Consider the following 21,311-nt stretch of genomic DNA (forward strand, 5'->3'; position numbering starts at 1 on the left):
AGATATTTAAATAACAAAACAATGCACCCCCCGCCCCCCAACAAGATATAAATTTTCATTTAAAAATCAAACTTTTGAAAGCAATCTATTTAAGATCAGCTGCTTATATGAGTATATATATTGCATAATAAAATATTAAGTGTTTATAGACAAGTTCATACAGTTTAAAGCATTTTTAATCATGAAAAAAAACTGGTTTAATCAGGTGTGTCCAAACTTTAGATTGGTACTATAGCTCTCAACTATCAAAAAGCGTTTACACATTTGAGTGGAGAGTATTCAACGCCTTGCTCAATGCTGCAATGACAGTCTCTGGTAGTATACTGGTACATTTGCATGAAATGCTTGCATAACAATTTCACCAATAAAAAAAAACTTGATATATTGCTGGCTTATGTATTTTTTGCCTACATACATAGCCAATATGCAAATACTGTTCCTTGACCACGATGTAGCTATGGGCTATAGCTCTAATAAGGAAGCGTACTGCGTTCATTCGGAATATTTTTTTTCAGCTATGTCCTATTCAGAATGAATAAAATACGCTCCCGTGCAGATGTGCCATTTTATTGTTTCGGTTCTTTTTGAGCGAGCAGTGCTGCACAGTTGGTTCAGCACAATAGAGTTCTTTGTAGGCTTTATATCTTCGTCATCTGACCTGAACTCCCTGTGGTTTCTGTACCGCGCAGCTAGCTGGATACACGGTGACAAAAGTTTTGTCAAGGTCTGGTTGAAATAGCCTACTTACAATCGGGTGCATACTGTCCCGATTGTCGCCTACACGGTAGGCTACCACTAACACGTTCTTGTTCAGTTAACTGAATTGTTGCATACAGGTGCAATGAAACCAAAGTTGTTAAATTTGCGTTTGGTTTTTTCCGTAGAGAACCGTTGGATCAAACTACCAACAATGCTGTTTTCACGGAGGATTTGCCGTTTGTTGTTTTGCATTTTCGTAGCATGCCGTTTTGTAACGTTAAAAGGTAAGAAGCTATTTTATTGTTCGAGTAGGCATAGAGCAGGGCCAGTTTCAACAGCTGGTGTCGAATCTAGAAATTAGAGCCCGTACTTTAAACCAAATTGATTTGCTTTGTAAAAACTCGGATGGCCTATGATATAGACTAAATATTAAAACGGACGTTGACCAAAATAAATGACTGCACAAGATAACATAACCTAACGACGTTTAAAAATAAATAAAAAAAGAAGGAATCCATGAGCGTATTTATTTTAATTTGCATGATGGCTTACTTTTGTCCACATTTACATTTATTTAATGGTAGTGTTAAAGGGTGGTTGCATTCTGACGTAAAATGCTTGCTGTGTGATTCCTGTGGATCTTTCAGATTCGATGGTAAACAACCTTCATGGTAAAGCATTTCGAGGCTGAAAATGACATTTAGCAGTTTTTCAAGATATGAAGTCACAATTAGAAATGTTCTCATAATTATGAAATAGCATCTACTATTTTAATTAATTAACTTCATTAACTTATGTATTTGGGGGGGGGGGGGTGTACAGGAACGGTATGGTATTTTGCACAAAAGTTTGACTCATATGTCGGAGTTAGGGAATGAAATACTAAAAGAGAGCTCATTTTTTGGGTCTTTTGATATTATGTATGCTTTTGATTGGCCGAAACAGTTCAGTGTGTTTACATAAGTTTCTTGGCAATGCCTCGTGGGCGCTTTAGGGGTAGGGGTTTCCTGGTCTAAATCAAGCAAAAACACTTCAGAGAACTCCAAGGCATCAGTGTTTTGTGTGAAAAGGTTGCATAAGTGTATATTACCCAGTTATTCTTCAAATAATGTTTATCTTATTTTTTGGCTGGAACTATTTGTAAAGTATACCTTTCTAAAGTATCCCCCTTCTTAATAATGAAATACGAGAATCAGACTTGTTGGGCATCAATTCTTTTAGTCTCATGCATTAAAATAACTAATTCATAGTGAATTACTCAAAATAGCCCACTCAGGTTTCCAAAGTTAGTGTTGCTCTTTTCTCCTTTGTTTACTGAATTTAACAATCATTGTCTGTAAACACTGAAACAAGTTTTGCTTAGTACTAGGCCTATATCCCTTTATACATTTAGTTTCCAGTGTTACTGGAAAGCTAAATTTGACTTCAGGATCCACGGACAATCAACAGTTTGAGTCGACATAACCATTATAAACAAGCAGGGGTTAAATCGGGGGTGGACGGCGTCCACAATTTCGTACTGCAAATGAAAATAAATGTAGGCTATAAGGACTAGGCTACTCGATAAAACTGCCTATTTGTGGACAGCTGGCTATATATGATAGTATTGAGTAGCATATTTTGTGGATTAATTGTATTGATACTCACTGCTTAATGATTAAAACAGATTTTTCTAAATCGCATTTATGATTTAATCTCCCTAACACAATGCGAAGAAGCTGTGTGTCCCTTTCCAGTTGATTAGTCAGATGTTTGCATGCTTATTAATCACTGAAAATTAATTAAAACAGTTTGAGATCAATGATTAGTTTAAAGGAAAGTTTTGCACCCCACCAAATTTCAGCTCACTAGTCGCCTCTGGTTTTATTTTGTTTCAATTCAGCAGTTTAAGAAAGATGGATAAAGGAGGAAGAAAGGGTCTTCGCAGATATGCAAACCGGGACGGCATATATGCAAACCATGTACTTTATACGCACTGAAATGGGAACACATATAATGGCACAAAATGACAGTTGCTGATAACCAAGGACAGGCAGCTCCAACGATGCTGAATGGTAAACACTGTATTTAAAAAGCAAGACAAATAAAGACCACTACTCTATAAGTTGAGAAAAGACACACAATCTAACAAACTAAGACAAATAAAAGGAACACACAGAGATTATTGATGTATTCCCAAAATTACAAAATGCCCATATGTACAGACTATGGTACTAGGAGAACTGTTAAGCAGATTCTCCCTGAATGTTTCTTTGGACTTCCCTGGCAATCCTGAACAACCCTTCCACTTTACACGCTTCCCTTCGTATGCTCAAATAAGGTCTGGACAGGAATGCCCACCACCAAGAGACCCCCACACTCTCCTTCAGGAAGTATACTCTCCCTCCACTGTAGACACAGGGGAACCAATTAAAATCTAGTGACAGTGATAAGGTACTTTGTACAATGGAACGTGATCTCATGCATTTATCTGTCATTCGCTTAGATACAACCAAATTCCCGACGACATGAAAATAGACCAAGTCCTGGTCATATGTTTATCCTCGTTCCAGCAGGCCATGAGTGTTGGTGGGGTTAAAAGGTCACAAGACTGTCCCACAGCAATCTCCAGGCACTGGGACAATTGTCTTTTCAGTTGTGTTTATGGCTTTCTGATCTTTACAACGGCAAATCATTAAAGTCCAGAGACTTAAAATTGCAGAAAAAGTGTGTGAACCATTGGAATTATGGAACCATACCATTTGGATTTCTGCATTAATTACCATTTAAATGTGGTCTGATCTTCATCTAAGTTACAATAACTCTAGGCTAATGACTTCTCCAGAAGCTAACTGGGGTCAGGTGTTCAAATCAATAAGATTAAATTGGAGGTGTGGCTTAGAGGTGCCCTGCCCTGTAAAAAAGGTTAATTTTGGTACCTGACAGAGTCTGCTCTTCTCAAGAAACATCTGGTCATATGAACCATGCCCTGATCAAAACTATTTTCAGAGGACCTTAAAAGGAGGAACGGTAGAGATGCATAAAGCTGAAAAAGTATTTCTAATGACCTGGGTGTTCATCAATTCACAATAAGAGTAGTTGTCTACAAATGACAAAAATTTCGTAAAGTTCTGTGCATAGGTTCTAAATCTCTGTCCTAGTAGCTGTGCAGCTATAGATTACTCTGTGGTGTTCTACTGCTCACCCCGTATGGTCTTTTCAATTTTCTTTCCCATGCTGCCCCAAATCCTGAGAATGCTGTCGTCTGGACTCCTCCACTGCTGCGGTCTGGCCTCCTCTTTTGTCTCCCCCTCCATTTTGCCCACTTTTGCTGCCACCTGCAGCTCCCCACCATCACCACCGCGCCCATCGTCATAACTACCAACTCAGAGGGCATATCTGCGAAGACCCAACCTCAAATTTAGCTTTCCAGTAACACTGGAAACTAAATGTATAAAGGGATATAGGCCTAGTACTAAGCAAAACTTGTTTCAGTGTTTACAGACAATGATTGTTAAATTCAGTAAACAAAGGAGAAAAGAGCAACACTAACTTTGGAAACCTGAGTGGGCTATTTTGAGTAATTCACTATGAATTAGTTATTTTAATGCATGAGACTAAAAGAATTGATGCCCAACAAGTCTGATTCTCGTATTTCATTATTAAGAAGGGGGATACTTTAGAAAGGTATACTTTACAAATAGTTCCAGCCAAAAAATAAGATAAACATTATTTGAAGAATAACTGGGTAATATACACTTATGCAACCTTTTCACACAAAACACTGATGCCTTGGAGTTCTCTGAAGTGGAGGATGACAGATTATTTTTGTGGGTAAAAAAATTCTCAGCATTAATGACACAATAAACTTGAAATATTTTATGTAAAAGCTTGCATCAATTAGTATACATTCTCTTTAAAACATTGTTTTCCTTAATTACAATTATGTGCACAATACACTAAAGATACAACTATTTTGAGCTGAGACATTCATTGGTTCATACCTTTTTTCCACCCACCTCCCACCGGATCTCAGGGTCCACCCACCTCCCAAATCCTAATTTAACCCCTGTAAGCCTTTAGGGCAGAGTCTGGATGTCAGGAAACCATTTTACCACATGTAGGTGTCTGTGGCATCACTGCTCTTGTTGTTTAGGCGTATTGCAAAAGAATTCTTGAAATTGCAGATTATTACAGTTTATATATGGATGGTGTCTGAGATTGAGTGGTAAAATACCTGAAACTAAAGGTACCTGAAACTAACATTGCCTTTTTTTTCTTTTCTTTTTTGTTTTGCTGCTTATGAAACTTGTTTTAAGTAAGTTACCAGTGGATTCTATACGGTCTCATTTTGCCTGGATTCTATTGAGCCTATTCATGCCTCAATGGTTTCTAAGGGCAAATATGCAGAGGCATAGGACTTCTAAATATTCCATTGGGTTTTGATTGAGTTGTTTACTTACAGCTTGAATATATTTAGCTTTCGGACGTCCTCCTGAAAAAAGCCCTTTAGCCCCTTTCTCCCATCATTTTGACTAGTTGTAGCGATATATGGTTTGAGTTAGGCTAAGTGTATATATACAAGGTCTTAATGTTTGAGTGTACACCCATAACCCCATCTACTACTAGGCGAAAAGTTAATACAGACTCCTAGGGAACTTTATATGTTTTAAAGGGTGATCTCAATCTGAGATTAAAAAAGAACTTATTTTTTCAATCTTATAGGGAGACACTATGTCTGTGAATTGGGAATTTGTCACCTTCAGCATAGTTGAGTACTCAATAGCATACTGAAATGCATTCATGGTAAATTATCTGATACTTGTTATGGTGAATGTTTGTGATTAGTTTCAAGATCAAAAAATCATTCCATGGCCACAAAAAGTTTGTGACGAAAGAAATTAATGAAAGAAGGTACCAAACCAAAACTTGTTTCTCCTAAGGTAATCCCAAACAAGACCAGGTCAAAACCTAGTATATGGCTGGGCCTAACACACATGATCCGGCCGACCAATGGTGTAACTTCATCTCTCAGTCACTCAGTCAGTCACAGACATTTGCGTTTGTAGGGCTGGACCAGCTGTTGCGGTCCAGCCAAAAAACCAAGACCAAAATTCAGAAACCCAATGACACAAGAATATTCCAAACAGCCAGGGATGAAATGTCAAACATGCCAGGTGAACCAAGAATGTCAGACACCATGCTAGCCTGAACACCAAAAACACCAGGTCCAAATGCAAGGCTCAGATTCCTCAGATGCCTACCAACCAAAATAAAGACAGGCCCACATTTTATGCACTTGCTAGCCCAGCATACTTAAATAGTCAGGGGAGGATGATTGGCCTGATTGGGGGAGGCTGAGTTAAGGTGTGGAAGGGGGGTAAGACAAAGACTGGCATATTTAAAGCTGATAAATTTACTTACTAAGGTGGTATTATGTTGTTGGAAGCAGGACCATACTATTATTATCAAATGATTAATGGTTTTAGCCTCTTTCTAATGAGACCAAACATGAATTATGAGGCATTAAAACTCTGCTGTTGAATACCTTTTAATAAAGTAATTTAGTTCAGGGTGAGGGGCGAGAAAATCGGTTAGCATTCCTATGGTCAGGTCAACGGGCTGGCCCGTTAATAACAATGTGATGTTGTGTGGACTATGGTCAAGTCATATTGTCTCTCTCTCAATGGCGATTATCTAAAAAATTAAATGTTCAATGGGTAGATTTAGCAAGTTTATACAATTATATTAAAATGAAATTGTGGAATCAAGTTACTTAGAGTCCTCCAATGCGATGGTAAAAAAATAAAGGCTACAAATCTTAAAGTGATCATTGATCACAATCTGTTTCTGTTTATTTCAAGTCGAGTCTACTGAATGGAAAATATGTATATGGTGATCTGATGTGTCTTATTTTGTTGGGGTCCCATTACAGGGCTCGACAGAGCTTCCATTTTAAGAGAATTTGCTCCTGAAACTTGATATTGGCTAACTGGACAAAATAATTTTGAAGCACATCAACTATGAGATGTATTAGTCTATATTTTCAGCTTAAGAGCACATGTGCTCCTGTAAAAAATGTTAGCGTAGAGACCTGCATTATAGTGTTGTGGTGGAGGGTTTAAAAAGTATTCTTTTTCTTGTCTGGGTTTTTCATCAGCAGCTTTTGAAGTTAAAGCCCCCAATTCAGAAATAGTGGGAGTGCATGGGCAGCCAACGCTTTTAGGGTGCTGGTACACCCCGAATTCTGGTCTGAATGGCCTGGTGATCACCTGGCAGAGGGTGGAGGACTCCCAGGTGGTGCACAGCTTCTACTACGGGAAGGATCAGCTTGACCGACAGAGCCTCCAGTACTACAACCGCACCAGGCTGCTTCCCACTGAGCTTGTGAACGGAAACGCATCTCTCGCTCTGGCACAGGTCCGGCCAGAGGACGCAGGCCGCTATCTGTGCTCTGTGAGCAGTCTGCAAGGGTCGGACAAGGTAGAGGTCCAGCTCAAATTTGCAGGTAAAAAACGTGGGTAAAATGGTAACCAAGCCTGGGCTAACTGCCATGTCCATAGCACCACAATACACGCCAGTCACAAAATGAGTTCTTGAAATGCCTTTTTGTGGGCTAATCAGTATTTAAAATATATATTTTTTTCTCTGTGGTGTCCTCCCATTAAAACCATTCTTGTTTAGTGATTGTCTTACAGTGGACACATGAACAGTGGCTTAAGCAAGTTCAAGAGATTTCTGCGATCCTTTGCTGTTAACCTAGGGTTCATTTTGACCTCCTTTAACATTGCACGCTGCACTCTTGCTGTGATCTTTCCTGGAAGCCCACTCCCAGGGAGAGTAGCAACAGTAATACCAAACCAAAACTTGTTTCTCCTAAGGTAATCCCAAACAAGACCAGGTCAAAACCTAGTATATGGCTGGGCCTAACACACATGATCCGGCCAACCAATGGTGTAACTTCATCACTCAGTCAGTCAGTCAGTCACAGACATTTGTGTATGACTCAAAATTTAGTCATATAATCCATTTCACAAACAAATGTCACAAAATATGCTTCACAGACAACCCTGGCCTAAACCCCCACAGGAGCAACCCTAAGACAGCACTGGCAAGAAAAAACTCCCTGGTTATAGATGGGAAGGAACCTGACTCAAGCGGGGAACCCATCCTCCTCTGGTTGGCTCAAGGTGTAGGTTTAAATGACCAATGCAATCAGTCAGTCACTGTTCACGTTAATCAAATTAGTGGCAGCTAGATGACAGATCCTGGGTTCTATCTTACACCCGGCGCAAAGCGGCAGCAAGTTTCAGACTGACGTAGTTGTCATTTTCCCGTCCAGCACTCGCGTTGTTTAAATAGCAAATGTACTTGCGCCCATCTGAGTGCCCATGGGCGTGTTGGTCTTAAAATGAGGTGTGGTCAGGAACATTGTTGGCGCATTGCTACCTTAAGGCAGCGGAAAGCGATTGCGCAGTTGACTAACAAAAACCTGGTCTGAAGTCAATGGCACAGTATTTTACTGTTATTTTAAGGGCGCATTATTAAGATAGTAATATGCTCCTACATAGGCAGGTGCACAACGCACGATATTTAAAAAATACATGTCATAATGGTTAGTCATAATATTTATCAGAATTATAATAGCAATCTGCCAAGGTGCAAGCGCACCAGGCTTTTAAAAGGATGGGAGATGACACTCTGATTGGATTATTTCATATTACGCCCAAAACACACCTATGATTAATTAAGAGACTAAGTACAACCCCTTTGAACCATGCGGCTTACTTTGCGCTCATATTATCCACCGTTAAACTAGTAAAAGTGGATTTGGACACGCCCTAAATGCACTTGCGCCATGCACTTTAGACCGTGCTCTTAGATCGTTAAAATACAGCCCTCTGAGTTGGTAGTTATGACGATGGGCGCGGTGGTGATGGTGGGGAGCTGCAGGTGGCAGCAAAAGTGGGCAAAATGGAGGGGGAAACAAAAGAGGAGGCCAGACCGCAGCAGTGGAGGAGTCCAGACGACAGCATTCTCAGGATTTGGGGCAGCACGGGAAAGAAAATTGAAAAGACCATACGGGGTGAGCAGTAGAACACCACAGAGTAATCTATAGCTGCACAGCTACTATGACAGAGATTTAGAACCTATGCACAGAACTTTACGAAATTTTCGCCATTTGTAGACAACTACTCTTATTGTGAATTGATGAACACCCAGGTCATTACAAATACTTTTTCAGCTTTATGCATCTCTACCGTTCCTCCTTTTAAGGTCCTCTGAAAATAGTTTTGATCAGGGCATGGTTCATATGACCAGATGTTTCTTGAGAAGAGCAGACTCTGTCAGGTACCAAAATTAACCTTTTTTACAGGGCAGGGCACCTCTAAGCCACACCTCCAATTTAATCTTATTGATTTGAACACCTGACCCCAGTTAGCTTCTGGAGAAGTCATTAGCCTAGAGTTATTGTAACTTAGATGAAGATCAGACCACATTTAAATGGTAATTAATGCAGAAATCCAAATGGTATGGTTCCATAATTCCAATGGTTCACACACTTTTTATGCAATTTTAAGTCTCTGGACTTTAATAATTTGCCGTTGTAAAGATCAGAAAGCCATAAACACAACTGAAAAGACAATTGTCCCAGTGCCTGGAGATTGCTGTGGGACAGTCTTGTGACCTTTTAACCCCACCAACACTCATGGCCTATTTGAGCATACGAAGGGAAGCGTGTAAAGTGGAAGGGTTGTTCAGGATTGCCAGGGAAGTCCAAAGAAACATTCAGGGAGAATCTGCTTAACAGTTCTTCTAGTACCATAGTCTGTACATTAGTTTGTTAGATTGTGTGTCTTTTCTCAACTTATAGAGTAGTGGTCTTTATTTGTCTTGCTTTTTAAATACAGTGTTTACCATTCAGCATCGTTGGAGCTGCCTGTCCTTGGTTATCAGCAACTGTCATTTTGTGCCATTATATGTGTTCCCATTTCAGTACGTATAAAGTACATGGTTTGCATATATGCCGTCCAGGTTTGCATATCTGCGAAGACCAGTGAGTGTACTACTGGCCTTATATGCAGTTCTGGGGTAAAACCGCAATCAAGGTTACCTCCTGGGCATATTGATTCACTAGCTGCAAGTGCAGCTGGACATTCTAGACTTTTTCCGAGCCCATCTAGTGCCCCTTTGTGGGGTGGTGCTGGGCTGTATGCCACAGTGTGGTATGATCTGCTTATAGCACAAAGGCCAGAGTGACCTTTTCTCCCAACCTGAAGTGGTCAATAATTGTAATATTTGGCATATACTGTTAGTTCTCTTGACAGGCTACTGATAGTATTTTTTTTCAATGTTTGAAAAGTTAAAATACTGAGTGAGTGCTCCTTCTGAAAATAGTAGAAGGAATGTAGACTTCATCGAAATGGATCTGTTTATCTCCTGTTTTTCCATGGTCATATTTAATTATGTATTTGTCTTAGATAACAGAAATAAAATTCTGTTTGCTTATATTAAATTAGGTGTTAGACATTCTGATTATTGTTTGTGTATACAGAGTTAGAGTTAACTTTATTAGTCATGTTTAAAAACATGAAATTTGTCTTCTTGGTGCACAGACAGGGAAATGTGTTGTTTCTGAGGCCATTAGAATGGAGATAGCTGGAATTAAAATAAGAAGGTAATACAAAAATGTTGGAAATCACACACACACACACATATGTATATTCACATGTATATTCCTACATACATAGTGTGTTAAGGTGAGTCCATAAACTAATTTTGCAGTTTGAAGAAATCATGTCCTGAAGTTTTAAAATGTAATAATTTCCCAATAAAGGTGGCTCCTAATAATGTTAGGTTGGCCTATTACACCCTTTGTCTCCAACCTAACAAGGATCATTTTTCTTTTCTTTTTATTGTTGCACAAAATCAACATATTTGTGACAGTGCTGATTTAATGGCCACAGACAGAGCATATCAGTAATTATCAGGTGTGTGTTTGGGCACACACAGGCATATACACAATTGGGTGGGCTAAACAATGGTAGCTTGAGGATTAACTCTGGTCTTCTTGTCCTGCACAGCTTTCTACACAGAGCCCCGACTCACTGTGCAGATCCATCCTACTAACATCAGTTTCCAGTATGAGAGCAAGGGCTACCCAGAACCAGAGGTCTGGTGGGTGGACCCAGAGGGCCAGAACCTCTCTCACCACATAGAGGTCTCCCCCGTGGAAGGAGATGATGGGCTTTTCTTCCTGCAAACTCACCTGGAGGTGGACCATAGCCATGATGTAAACTACACGTTCACCCTGAAGAACCGGCTTATTTACCAAGTCATTGAGAGGCCTGTGTCCTTTAACACTGGTAAAATACTGTGCATTTTGGCAGTCTTCCAGAACTGGTGCGCTTGCTTTGCGTTTTTGTGAATGACTCTTTTACATTTCCAGTGCTCTTTTCATGTCTTTTGGTGTTTTCCTACAATCTCATCTCAAGGTAAATAAGATGCAGTATGACACAAACCAGTAATATAATAAATATCATATATACCCACTCACAGCCTGATGAAGGGGCAGCAATGACAGCAGTTTTTGTAAGCAGCAGTGACAACTGGAGATCCCTATCATTTAAAAGTCACCCCTCTGAGAAGCAAGTGTCCACTCTTCTCGATACTAAGCTAGAATCGCAAAACTTTCCTCATGAACCAAGCTTCTATTTGCAGAATATTTCAAGCCTGTCAAACATCCACAAATGATTAAATAATGAAAAATACAAAAATAATTAATGATGACAACACCTCCAGTGAAAATCATCAGTTTATAAATTATAACCAATCTTTATCTATAATTCATTGTCATTTTAATTCTTGCCTCATTTTATATATTATGTATATAGGTTATCTTCTCAATGACAAAAAAAAAGAACCTTAAAAAAAAACTTTAAATCATCCTTTTTTTAATTCATCCCTTATTTCACCCGAAAGCCCCCACTGAGTTTGATACAATGACATTCTGTTTTTCCAAAGAACACATTTGAGGTGTGTTTGTTCAGTGGGTGTGTGCTACTTGGTCATAGATCTTTATTTTCTTTGTGAGAAAGTACAATGAAATGTACACACTGCTGCAAGTCTGTACTTAATCTATCCAAATTCTTTGATAAAAAGGAGGTACAAAAAAGATCCTTCTTTTTGCCTTTCCTGTTGGTCATGTTGTCCAGGTAAAATCTAGACTGCACACCACTAGATATATTACAACATGCGTAAATGACAGTTGGGAGAGAGCAGAAACATGGAATGTATATTGAAGGCTACTTTGTTACAGGGCCGTTGGGTTATAAAATGCTGAATGATAAAATGTAATGAGGCTTTTAAAATGGAAAGATCCCCAGCTAGCTTTCAGCTGTGGTTTACAGTAACAGTAAAATCTCAATCTTTTCAGTGACACTTTTCTGTCAAGAAATTCAGGTTCGCCCAATAAGCGTCTCGTTAGAGGAATTCAGTTATTTGTGACATCTTAGAGCTCATCGCAAAGAAACAACAAAATGTCTTGTTTTTTCTTGCTGAAAGCTTTGGTAGATTCAAGGAAAATAGAAATGGCTAGCACTTTTGATTCTGTAAGAATCCATATTATATTATTTCATTCTTAATGAAAAAATCTTACATTTCACTTACACGGCCTTAAAAAATAGTGGCTCGTATCGAGCTAATAACCCACAGGGTAAAGGCCCCTTTGGATTATGGGATTCCAGTAAGTTCTGAAATCCATTCATCAAAATGTCACGTGTAATATGTTAATGTGTTCTATTATGCTGATGTCTCTCTGCTTAATTGGCTACTCATTAATTTGGCAAAATTGCTTGATAAGCGATTTATTAACGTTTTAAATTATCCTTTTTTTTTAGCTGGCCTTGGATACTGCACCTACTGCCCCAGAGACAGACTGGCTCTCCTGGTTCCTGTTTCCGTAGCTGTACTTCTAGCGATTTTATTAGTCATCTCATTTTGGTGCCATTGGAAGAAATCGTGATTGAATCTCAGAGGAAAGCCGGTTGTTCTTACTTCAGTGAATATAACAAGCCAGTAGTTAATCCAGCCATGGCTTCAAGCTTCATTTGATTGAAAAAATGTATGTTCAGCTCTGACCTCAAATATAAATAGACTCCTTTTCCTGCTGACTGAGGAACACAGAAGTTAAAATGGCATAACTGAAGGACATCAGTATAAACTATATCAATAATATGGTTAGGTCTTATTTAACTGGCAGAACAAAATTCTCGTGTCTCATTTTACCAGTCCAGAGTGGTATCGTAGAGTAGAATACCATAGGGATCCTTTATAGCTTGTAACCAAAACTAATACAACACAAGAACAAGTGTTGGGCTATGTTCAGTACCAGTTCATTTTTGGCTGGACCGCAACAGCGGGGCCAGGCCTACAAACGCGAATGTGACCGAGTGAGTGACTGAGTGACTGAGTGATGAAGTTACACCATTGGTCGGCCGGATCAGGTGTGTCATGACAACCGAATAAACAACATACATAATCACAGCTGTAACCCAAGTCACAGGACGCAAAATAGCCGTTAGGGAAGCAGGTTGAAATTATGAAGCAACGTCTGCGCCATTGGTTTTAGTGGGTCGCAATGAGATAATTCCGAGCGTGTTGCTTGTCTTAAAGTTGATATAGTAAATAAGGCTGTATTAATATAACTAAATGTATATGTCTGAAGATGGAAGACTGTTAGACAGTTTATTATGTGTATTTTTACAGGACTTACATTTTAATAGGTATAAATGTCCAGTTCTCTCTAATAAATGACCAAGTAAATACACTAGCGGTTCAGGTGGTTGATGCACATCCCTCCCCTCGCGTGGTCGATAATGTGCGCTCGCTCTAATGTTACTTTCGATACAGAGAGGCTCAAGGTTCTTAGCTATGCCCCAAATTTTGAAGGGAAAGAAATGCCTTCTAGTTCTAAAATATGTAACGTTAGTGGTGGCTACTACAATATTTTAATGTTTTTACTGGTTGCGTGATCAACTATTTGAGATGTGAGAGAATTATCTAACCTTACTCATTCTCAAATGTAACCTTATTAGACAAGTACACAGGCAGGAGTAGTGGAGGCGAGTGGAGCAGGAGAGCAGAGTGAAGCAGAAAGTGATGAGTGGAGAGGAAAGTGGAGGAGGACAGGAGAGAGGAGAGAAAACGAAGACTAAGCACAGGCTATCAGGCTGGGACCCTAAATGGGTAGACAAGACAAGATTCCACCCATGGCTCTCAGCCAGGCTGAAAACTTTGTCACTGAGGCTAATATACAGTGCCCTCTGTAAGTAGTAGGTCAAAGAGGCATTGTGTATGAATAAATAGATGTCAATAAATATGTTCTAATGTTTGTTTTGTAGTCATTTTATTTCATATTTTTAAATGACCTATTGATATTCACTCCGACGCCGGCGGCGCGCGTGCACCACCCAGGTACAACAAAACCCCGCTGCTGAAAAAAATTCCTAGAGGAAACACTGTTAGGTCCAGCCATATACTAGGTTTTAACCTCGTCTTGTTTCACCTCTATTTGTCCTTGGAATAGTCGCTTTACTAGCTATTAAGCTATACCAGTTTCTAACGTTTATATGGGAAAATAGGATACAAAATGGTATCTAGTTAGAATGAACTAGGTATGGTACTAGGATGCAGTTACTAAGTGTACTATATTTATTTTTTACATTACTAAATCAAGTGGATAATTACACTTTTCTGTTGAACAATGTTTGTGTGGTTTATATGCTCATTTTTTTCTAACTTGTAAGGCCAGCATTGTCAGAACCACATTGCAATACGTTTTTAGAAATGCTTCTTTATGATTGTCTGGGGTAACACAAATTTTTATCATTTATGCAATTTACATATTTTAACCCAAAAATAAAATCCAATCCAAAAATTGTCACATTTGTTTAAACTGTCAATGTGTTTCCATCTATGGCTAATTGTTAGGAAGCAGTAAGTTAAAATAATATGTGCCTACATCCATCATTAAATTTTTTCATTAATAATATTTTCATTTGTTTTCCCAGAATTATTTTATTCTTGCAACGCTGGAGCAAAAAGAGAACTACAAACAGCATTGTTTCCTCTCCATTGTAGTTACCAGCCGCTGAACTTCATAGACAAGGCAAATCTGAAGGTCAAGTGAGAGACCTGATAGCATTTCAGAGGACAGATCTCCATCAGGATGTCATTTCACACTTTGACAGTGTAACTTATAATTAATCTTAATTGCTCTTGTCAGCATGAATGTCTGTTTTCTAACAAGATCTGAGATACTCATATTCTGTGGAGGAGGCAGTTCAAGAGAGCTTTGCTACTATTGAAAATCACAAGCGCTCTCCAAACTCAGAAGATGGCTGTTTATTTAATTAGATGATTAATTGCCAGCTTGGTGGCTGCAGACACTGCGACCCCTAAGGACTAAGGTTGAGTATCAAGAGTCTAAATGCAAACTGAATACCCTTTCCAGTAATTATTACAGAATAATTTGGGGGTGTGTTGAAGGTATGATAATCAGTCAGTGATTCCTATGGGTCTCACAAACATGGATTTAAATATCCGAAAAGCCTGGCATTTATTTATGTCGTCATTTATTTTGTTCCTGTATTATGATCTTGCAAAGTCCTATCAAGTGTTGTACTATCTGCGCTGGTGACAGTATCCAGTTGGTAATCAATCTCCTTTGAATACGTGCTGAGAGTTTTTATTTGCTTATTCTAAGATCATTTTAACTCTGGTGACCATAGTATTCCTACGCTTTCATTTTTGAAAGACATCGCCATTGTCTCAAGAGGAACAAAGATATCTTTCAAGCTGTTCCAGGACCGAGGCATAATACCGTATACAGAGCAGAGAATAAACACGTGGTGTTTCTCGCAAGAGTGCTGTCAGGCATTCTGTGTTATTAAGCCTCTGCTTTAATCAGCTGGATTTATCTGTACTGTATGTGAGAGACATACATGTTTTTCATTTCTGACTTTTTTTTTTTGGAGCTTGGCCTGCAAGTTACCATAAATACCTAAAACATAATTGTTATAGAAATAATTATGAAAATATAAATAATAACAATCATGTTTTTGAGCCTGTGAGTAATCACACAAATCATTTCTATGAACAAGGATGGCCAAGAGCCTCATTTCGAAGTTTAAGACTCAGTCTTATTCAGAGTATTTATAAAATCATGCAACATACTGTACAGACGATATAGAAGGTACAGAGAGTTCTTAATCTACTTCCTCCTGGGATGAATCCAGAATTTTTCAACATATTAATATATGAATAACTTAGCAAACATATGGACAATGTTAGTGTCTTAAAATTTTCATTGCTAGTCCCTCTTTGTCACTCATGGGTGTGCTGACACTGTGCTGATGCAGAATGTTTATTTGCATCTGAACAGTGCTGGAAATGGGAGATATTTACTGTGGGCATTGTATACTTATATGGAGGGGGGGGGGGTCTGGGGCATCGTTGCCTGGGAGAAGATTTTTAAAATTTTGACAACTAAATGCATCATTCTGACACACTTTGAGAAGAACAAATGGAGAAGAAAAGTGCTGTTTTTTATATTTAAAACCTAATTCACTCATATTTCCATTGAATGCCATAAGTGTCAGAACAGGCACAAGTCATAAATTAGGCTTGTGTGTGGCACAAAACATTCCTGTTTAAGACAGTGGTGCCTGCATGAATCTGCTTCATTCTGCCCATTAGAATTTGGGATGGGGGATCTGGCAGGTCACCTAAACTTTTTACATTACTCTATTTAGATTGTGTATGTATGTGTACACACACCCCTTCCCAATACTCTTAAATAGTTTCCTTTCTGATCTAAAAGGACATGGAAGGTGACAGTATTGTACCAGCACTACCTAGTTGGATTTAACCGACAGGGCTCGACATTGGGGGGTTATTCCTTTTTTACTGTAGTTCCAACTGGAGAGAGCCAGTTGGGTATTGTTACAGTTGAGGCCAAAAGTTTACATAGACCTAAGCTAAAGATATTCAAACTCAGTTCTGCACAACTCGGCACATTTCATGTTACCATACATTTCTTTTGGAAAGTCAATTAGGGCATCTACTTTGTTCACATCAGAGGTATTTTTTAAAACAATCGATTAGAGAAAGATTTATTTCAGCTTTAATTCACTATATCAGAATTCCAGTGGGTAAAACGTTTACATACACCAAGTTGACTGTCTCTTTAAACAGTCTGGAAGATTCCAGAAATTGATGTAATGACCTTTTAGAAGCTTCTGATTAGCCAACTGTCATAATTAGGAGTTAACTGGGAGTTAATTGGTACCTGTTGCTGTATTTATCTACCTTTAGAGCCACCTGGAAAGATCCAAGCAACTCTGCAAAGACCTCCACAAGTCAGGTTCCTCCTTAAGGAGCAATTTCCAAACAACTGAAGGTGCCACGAGCATCTGTACAAACAATTGTATGCAAATATAAAAATATTGGGACCACACAGACATTGCATCGTTCAGGAAGGAGGTACAAACGAACTCCCAGGGCTGAATGAACTTTGGTCCGAAAGGTTCAACTGAACCCCCCAAAACAACAATAAAGGAACTGGTGAAGGAGTTGGAGGCATCAGGTACCAAAGTACCTACATCCACCATTAAGAGAAACCTACATAGCCATAACCTGAAAAGATGTTGCGCAAGGATGAAGACCCTACTCCATGACCGGCATAGAAAAAGCCAGAATGAATGTTTGCAGGTGATCACCAGGACGAAGACCTAGCCTTTTGGAGGAGTGTTCTCTGGTCAGATTAAACAAAAATTGAACTGTTTGGCCATAATGATCAGCACTATGTATGGAGGGAAAAGGGTAAGGCTTTTAATCCAAAGTACACCATCCCAACTGTGAAGCATGGGGGTGGCAGAACCATATTGTGGGGGTATTTTGCTGGAAAAGGGACTGGTGCACTTCACAAAATAGATGGCATCATGAGGATTTGTCTAGAAATACTGAAGCAACATCTCAAGACATCAGCTAGAAAGTTAAAACTTGGTCGCAACGGGGTCTTCCAGCAAGACAATGATCCTAAGCATACCTCCAAAGTTGTAACAAAATGGCTTAAAGACTACAAAGTGAAAGTATTGGAGTGGCCATCACAAAGTCCTGACCTAAATACCATAGAAGATTTGTGGGCTGAACTGAAAAGGCGTGTCGGAGCAAGGAGGCCCACAAATCGGACTGAGTTACACCAGTTCTATCAGGAGGAATGGGCAAAAATTCCAGAAAAGTATTGAGAAGTTTGTGGAAGGCTACTCCAAGGGTTTGATTCAAATTAAGCAATTAAAAGGCAATGCCACCAAATACTAACAAAGTGTATGTAAACTTTTGACCCACTGAAAATCTGATAGAGTACATATAGACAGCCCCTATCTACTTGCAGGACATGATCCGATCCTATACGCCTGCTCGACCTCTTGTACCCCCTCTAAATCCAGGCCCCTTTGTCATATTCCCAGTATTTCGGTGAGGCTTGCATTCTCACGGGCTGTGTAGCCTATATACAACAAAAGCATCGTTGTGCACGACGCCAACTCAGAACCTGCTTCACAAGATGATAAACGGAGCATATCTGAGACTGAAAGGCGTCCACCCAATGAACTGTATATAGGAACAGTTAAGTGCGTCCACCCTCGATATTTACTACCCGGACGGATTCCTCACAGCCCCCCTTTTCCAGCCCGGCATCTGAATGATGTTTTCTTTTTTATTTTGTTTCTTTTGAATGATACAAAGGCCAAGAGTATGTTTATGGATCCGTTTACTTTTTGGCCAATCAACAGAAATAATAAAACAAGAAATTAATGGTTATTAGATAGGCCTATTCCATTTGAAAACGTTAGCCTAATTGTAAAACGATAATCAACTGGTAATTCGTGGTGCTGACTGATTGTAAACTTAAAATTACAGAAACTGAAATGGTCATTAATTTGTAACGTAACTCGTAGCTAATTAATTGACCGTTTGCAAATTTATGATAGACACTGCATTCCATCAATCCCTGTTTAGAAACTTACTCCGAGTCCGACGTCTAGCGCAACATTGTAGCCGACAGCGGGAAAAAAAACTTGAGCTAGCATACAAGCAATGAGCTCAGTGCCTACAAGTCACAAAGCTTCCTTTGTAGGCTACGTGATTAAGGTGGTTGGAGGACCTGTAAAAAATTGTTTTTAAATCGAATACCCATTAATTTCTTGTTTTTTAATATCTGTTCCTAAAACGGCAAATGCTTGACCAAAAAGTAGCCTACACGGATCTTTTGTATGGTATTATTTTCTCTTCGGTCTGCTACATTAATAGGTCTTTTGTGCATATTGAGGCATACATTAAAAACTGCCATCTTGTGGCAAAAAAGAGAGAAATGAGAATAGTAACCACCTGCTTTGATGCAAAATCTTTCTTTTGTCGCCCTGAATTTATTTACAGTTGAGCCATGCCAGCAATGTTAATAATAATCATACTAGTTTGATGAGAGATAATGTTAGCCTACGTAATTACTTATGTTTTTAGTAATGTACTCGAAAAATGTCGACACTGCAGTGCTTTAAAATAGCTATGATTGTAACTGCCTAGATAAAATTTACGATTTTTAAAATGAAAATTATGTCAGGATTAGCCTCATAGATACGAGCGGGGAAAAGCGGAATAGGCCTGCTTAGAGAACAGTTACTTGTCCAATGAGTAGCTCGAAAATAATCTATGGTGCAGTGCATTGCATTAGCTAAATTTCTGGCTACTTGTCCCTCTCTAAAACTAAATGGATGTCAGCTGAACCTTATCCATTTTTATTTTATTTTGCATGAGCAGCAACTGGCAACTGGCCATGGCCAAGTGGTGTCTTGCGAACCACACTCCCTCTTAAAATGTGTTAGACTATACCGAACCCTACTAACATTGCTCTTGTCTAGACATAGGTCATACAGTTGGAATAGCCGAGATACAGAGTTAATGACTTTCATGTATCTTGTTACATTTCATGTAGGCCTACTTGGTACTTACTTTATCACGCCGTTCATTAATAAAAAATATAACCCCCACCTCCATCCAAATAATACTACCCTACCCTATTAGAGTATATCTGATAATCAACATAACTACTTTAATTTTACAAACTTTAAACTTGTGTCCTACTTTGTTAACAAATGTGTGCATTCTGTGCACACATCAATTCTTCAGCCCCTGTGTAGTTTTGGAAAAAATACCAAAAGAATACCAGGCTGTAAAATAAATAAGACACTTGTCAAAACATATTTATTTTATTTTACGTTGCTAATTTGTTTCCTATGTGGAAAACTCTTCCGCAAGTTACGTAAATGACATATAAATATCCCTCAGTACAACAGATATTAAAAGTAGTCTAAGATGTAGATAGTTATGTCAACTTCCCTAGACTATGACACATACTATATAAAAATCTATCCAAGAAAATACCAATTTGTATGTACACTGCTATATGAAAAAAAAGGTTTATTTGTGTGGCATTCACTTCCTTTGGAATAGTTTCAAACGTACAGTATTAGGTAAACTGATTAAGACCTATTTTAAACACTTATCATGTAATTGTGCTAACTTAAATATATTTCTGAATTGAACCATTTTGGATGAAACAAATTTCTTAGTTTACAGTAATTCATGACCTTCAAAGTTATTTGGTGTTTTCCAATAAACATAATTAAAAAATGGGTACTGCTACCACATCACACAACACCACACCACAAAAAATCTGAAATGAGTATGACCCCACAAAAGCAATGGGTATGATGCCACTTATGCCACAAAATAATACGCAGTGAATGACACCACATAAGATAATAAACAGCTGGTATGACACCACATAAAGTAATAAGCAGTGGGTATGAGCACGACATAAAGTAATAAAAAATGGATATGACCACCATATAAAATAATGAAGACTGGATATGACACCACTTAAAATAATAATAAATGAGTATGACCATTTATTTTCATTGAGAGAGGACTGAGCTCCATCATGCTAATGATAAATTCATTCATCATTTATAAACGCAGGCTTCATATACACACCAAAAAACACTGATAATACGGATTTAAAAAATTGACATAATGCCGGTGCAATGTGCAGTTTTATATGTTTATTACTGCTCGTGGAGTACCAGACAAAGTTGGGAAAATTACAGTACAACAATCTATTTGACTCATATCTACCTCACTCAGGAAACTGGGTTTACTTATCTAACTCAGATTGCAGTGTTATGTAATCTTTGCTGTCCAGTGCTGTATTACATGTCATCTGGGTTTCTTGTCACAGCACAGTGAAATTTGATTAGGCATATGTATTCTGTCTCTACCACCAGTTTTATCCAACCTAATTATCCAATTCAATAAATAAGATTGAATTGAATAAAACGATGCTAGTTTTTGCTTCTTACTATCTGTTTGGCTTTTTTTCATGTTGTCATCTCAATAGGAGAATCTTTCAAATGGATATATTTAATGTTATACTTATATGTCCAATATCAAAGTGACAGGGAGTGACTACAAGTGTCAGGGGATTTTTAAAAAAGCAATTTTTAAAGCAAATT

General features: G+C 38.5%; 1 protein-coding gene across 5 annotated transcripts; it reads left to right on the forward strand.

Annotated features, from left to right (window-relative positions):
• Nucleotides 1-554: 554 nt before the first annotated feature.
• On the forward strand, nt 555-14,623 carry LOC135261348 (CD276 antigen-like). Of its 5 annotated transcripts, none has more exons than XM_064347571.1 (5): nt 558-763; nt 887-983; nt 6,839-7,186; nt 10,764-11,045; nt 12,579-14,623. In XM_064347571.1, exons 2-5 carry the CDS (start codon nt 911-913, stop codon nt 12,701-12,703), a joined length of 828 nt encoding a protein of 275 aa, XP_064203641.1. In that variant the 5' UTR covers nt 558-763; nt 887-910; the 3' UTR covers nt 12,704-14,623. The 5 variants fall into 5 exon arrangements, with proteins under 5 accessions (XP_064203644.1, XP_064203641.1, XP_064203640.1 ...); XM_064347570.1 differs by having other exon boundaries at nt 559-784; nt 885-983; XM_064347573.1 differs by having other exon boundaries at nt 559-763; nt 6,842-7,186.
• The last annotated feature ends 6,688 nt before the right edge of the window (nt 14,624-21,311 follow it).

Source organism: Anguilla rostrata, chromosome 8 (genome assembly GCF_018555375.3).
Source record: "Anguilla rostrata isolate EN2019 chromosome 8, ASM1855537v3, whole genome shotgun sequence".
NCBI lineage: Eukaryota > Metazoa > Chordata > Actinopteri > Anguilliformes > Anguillidae > Anguilla > Anguilla rostrata.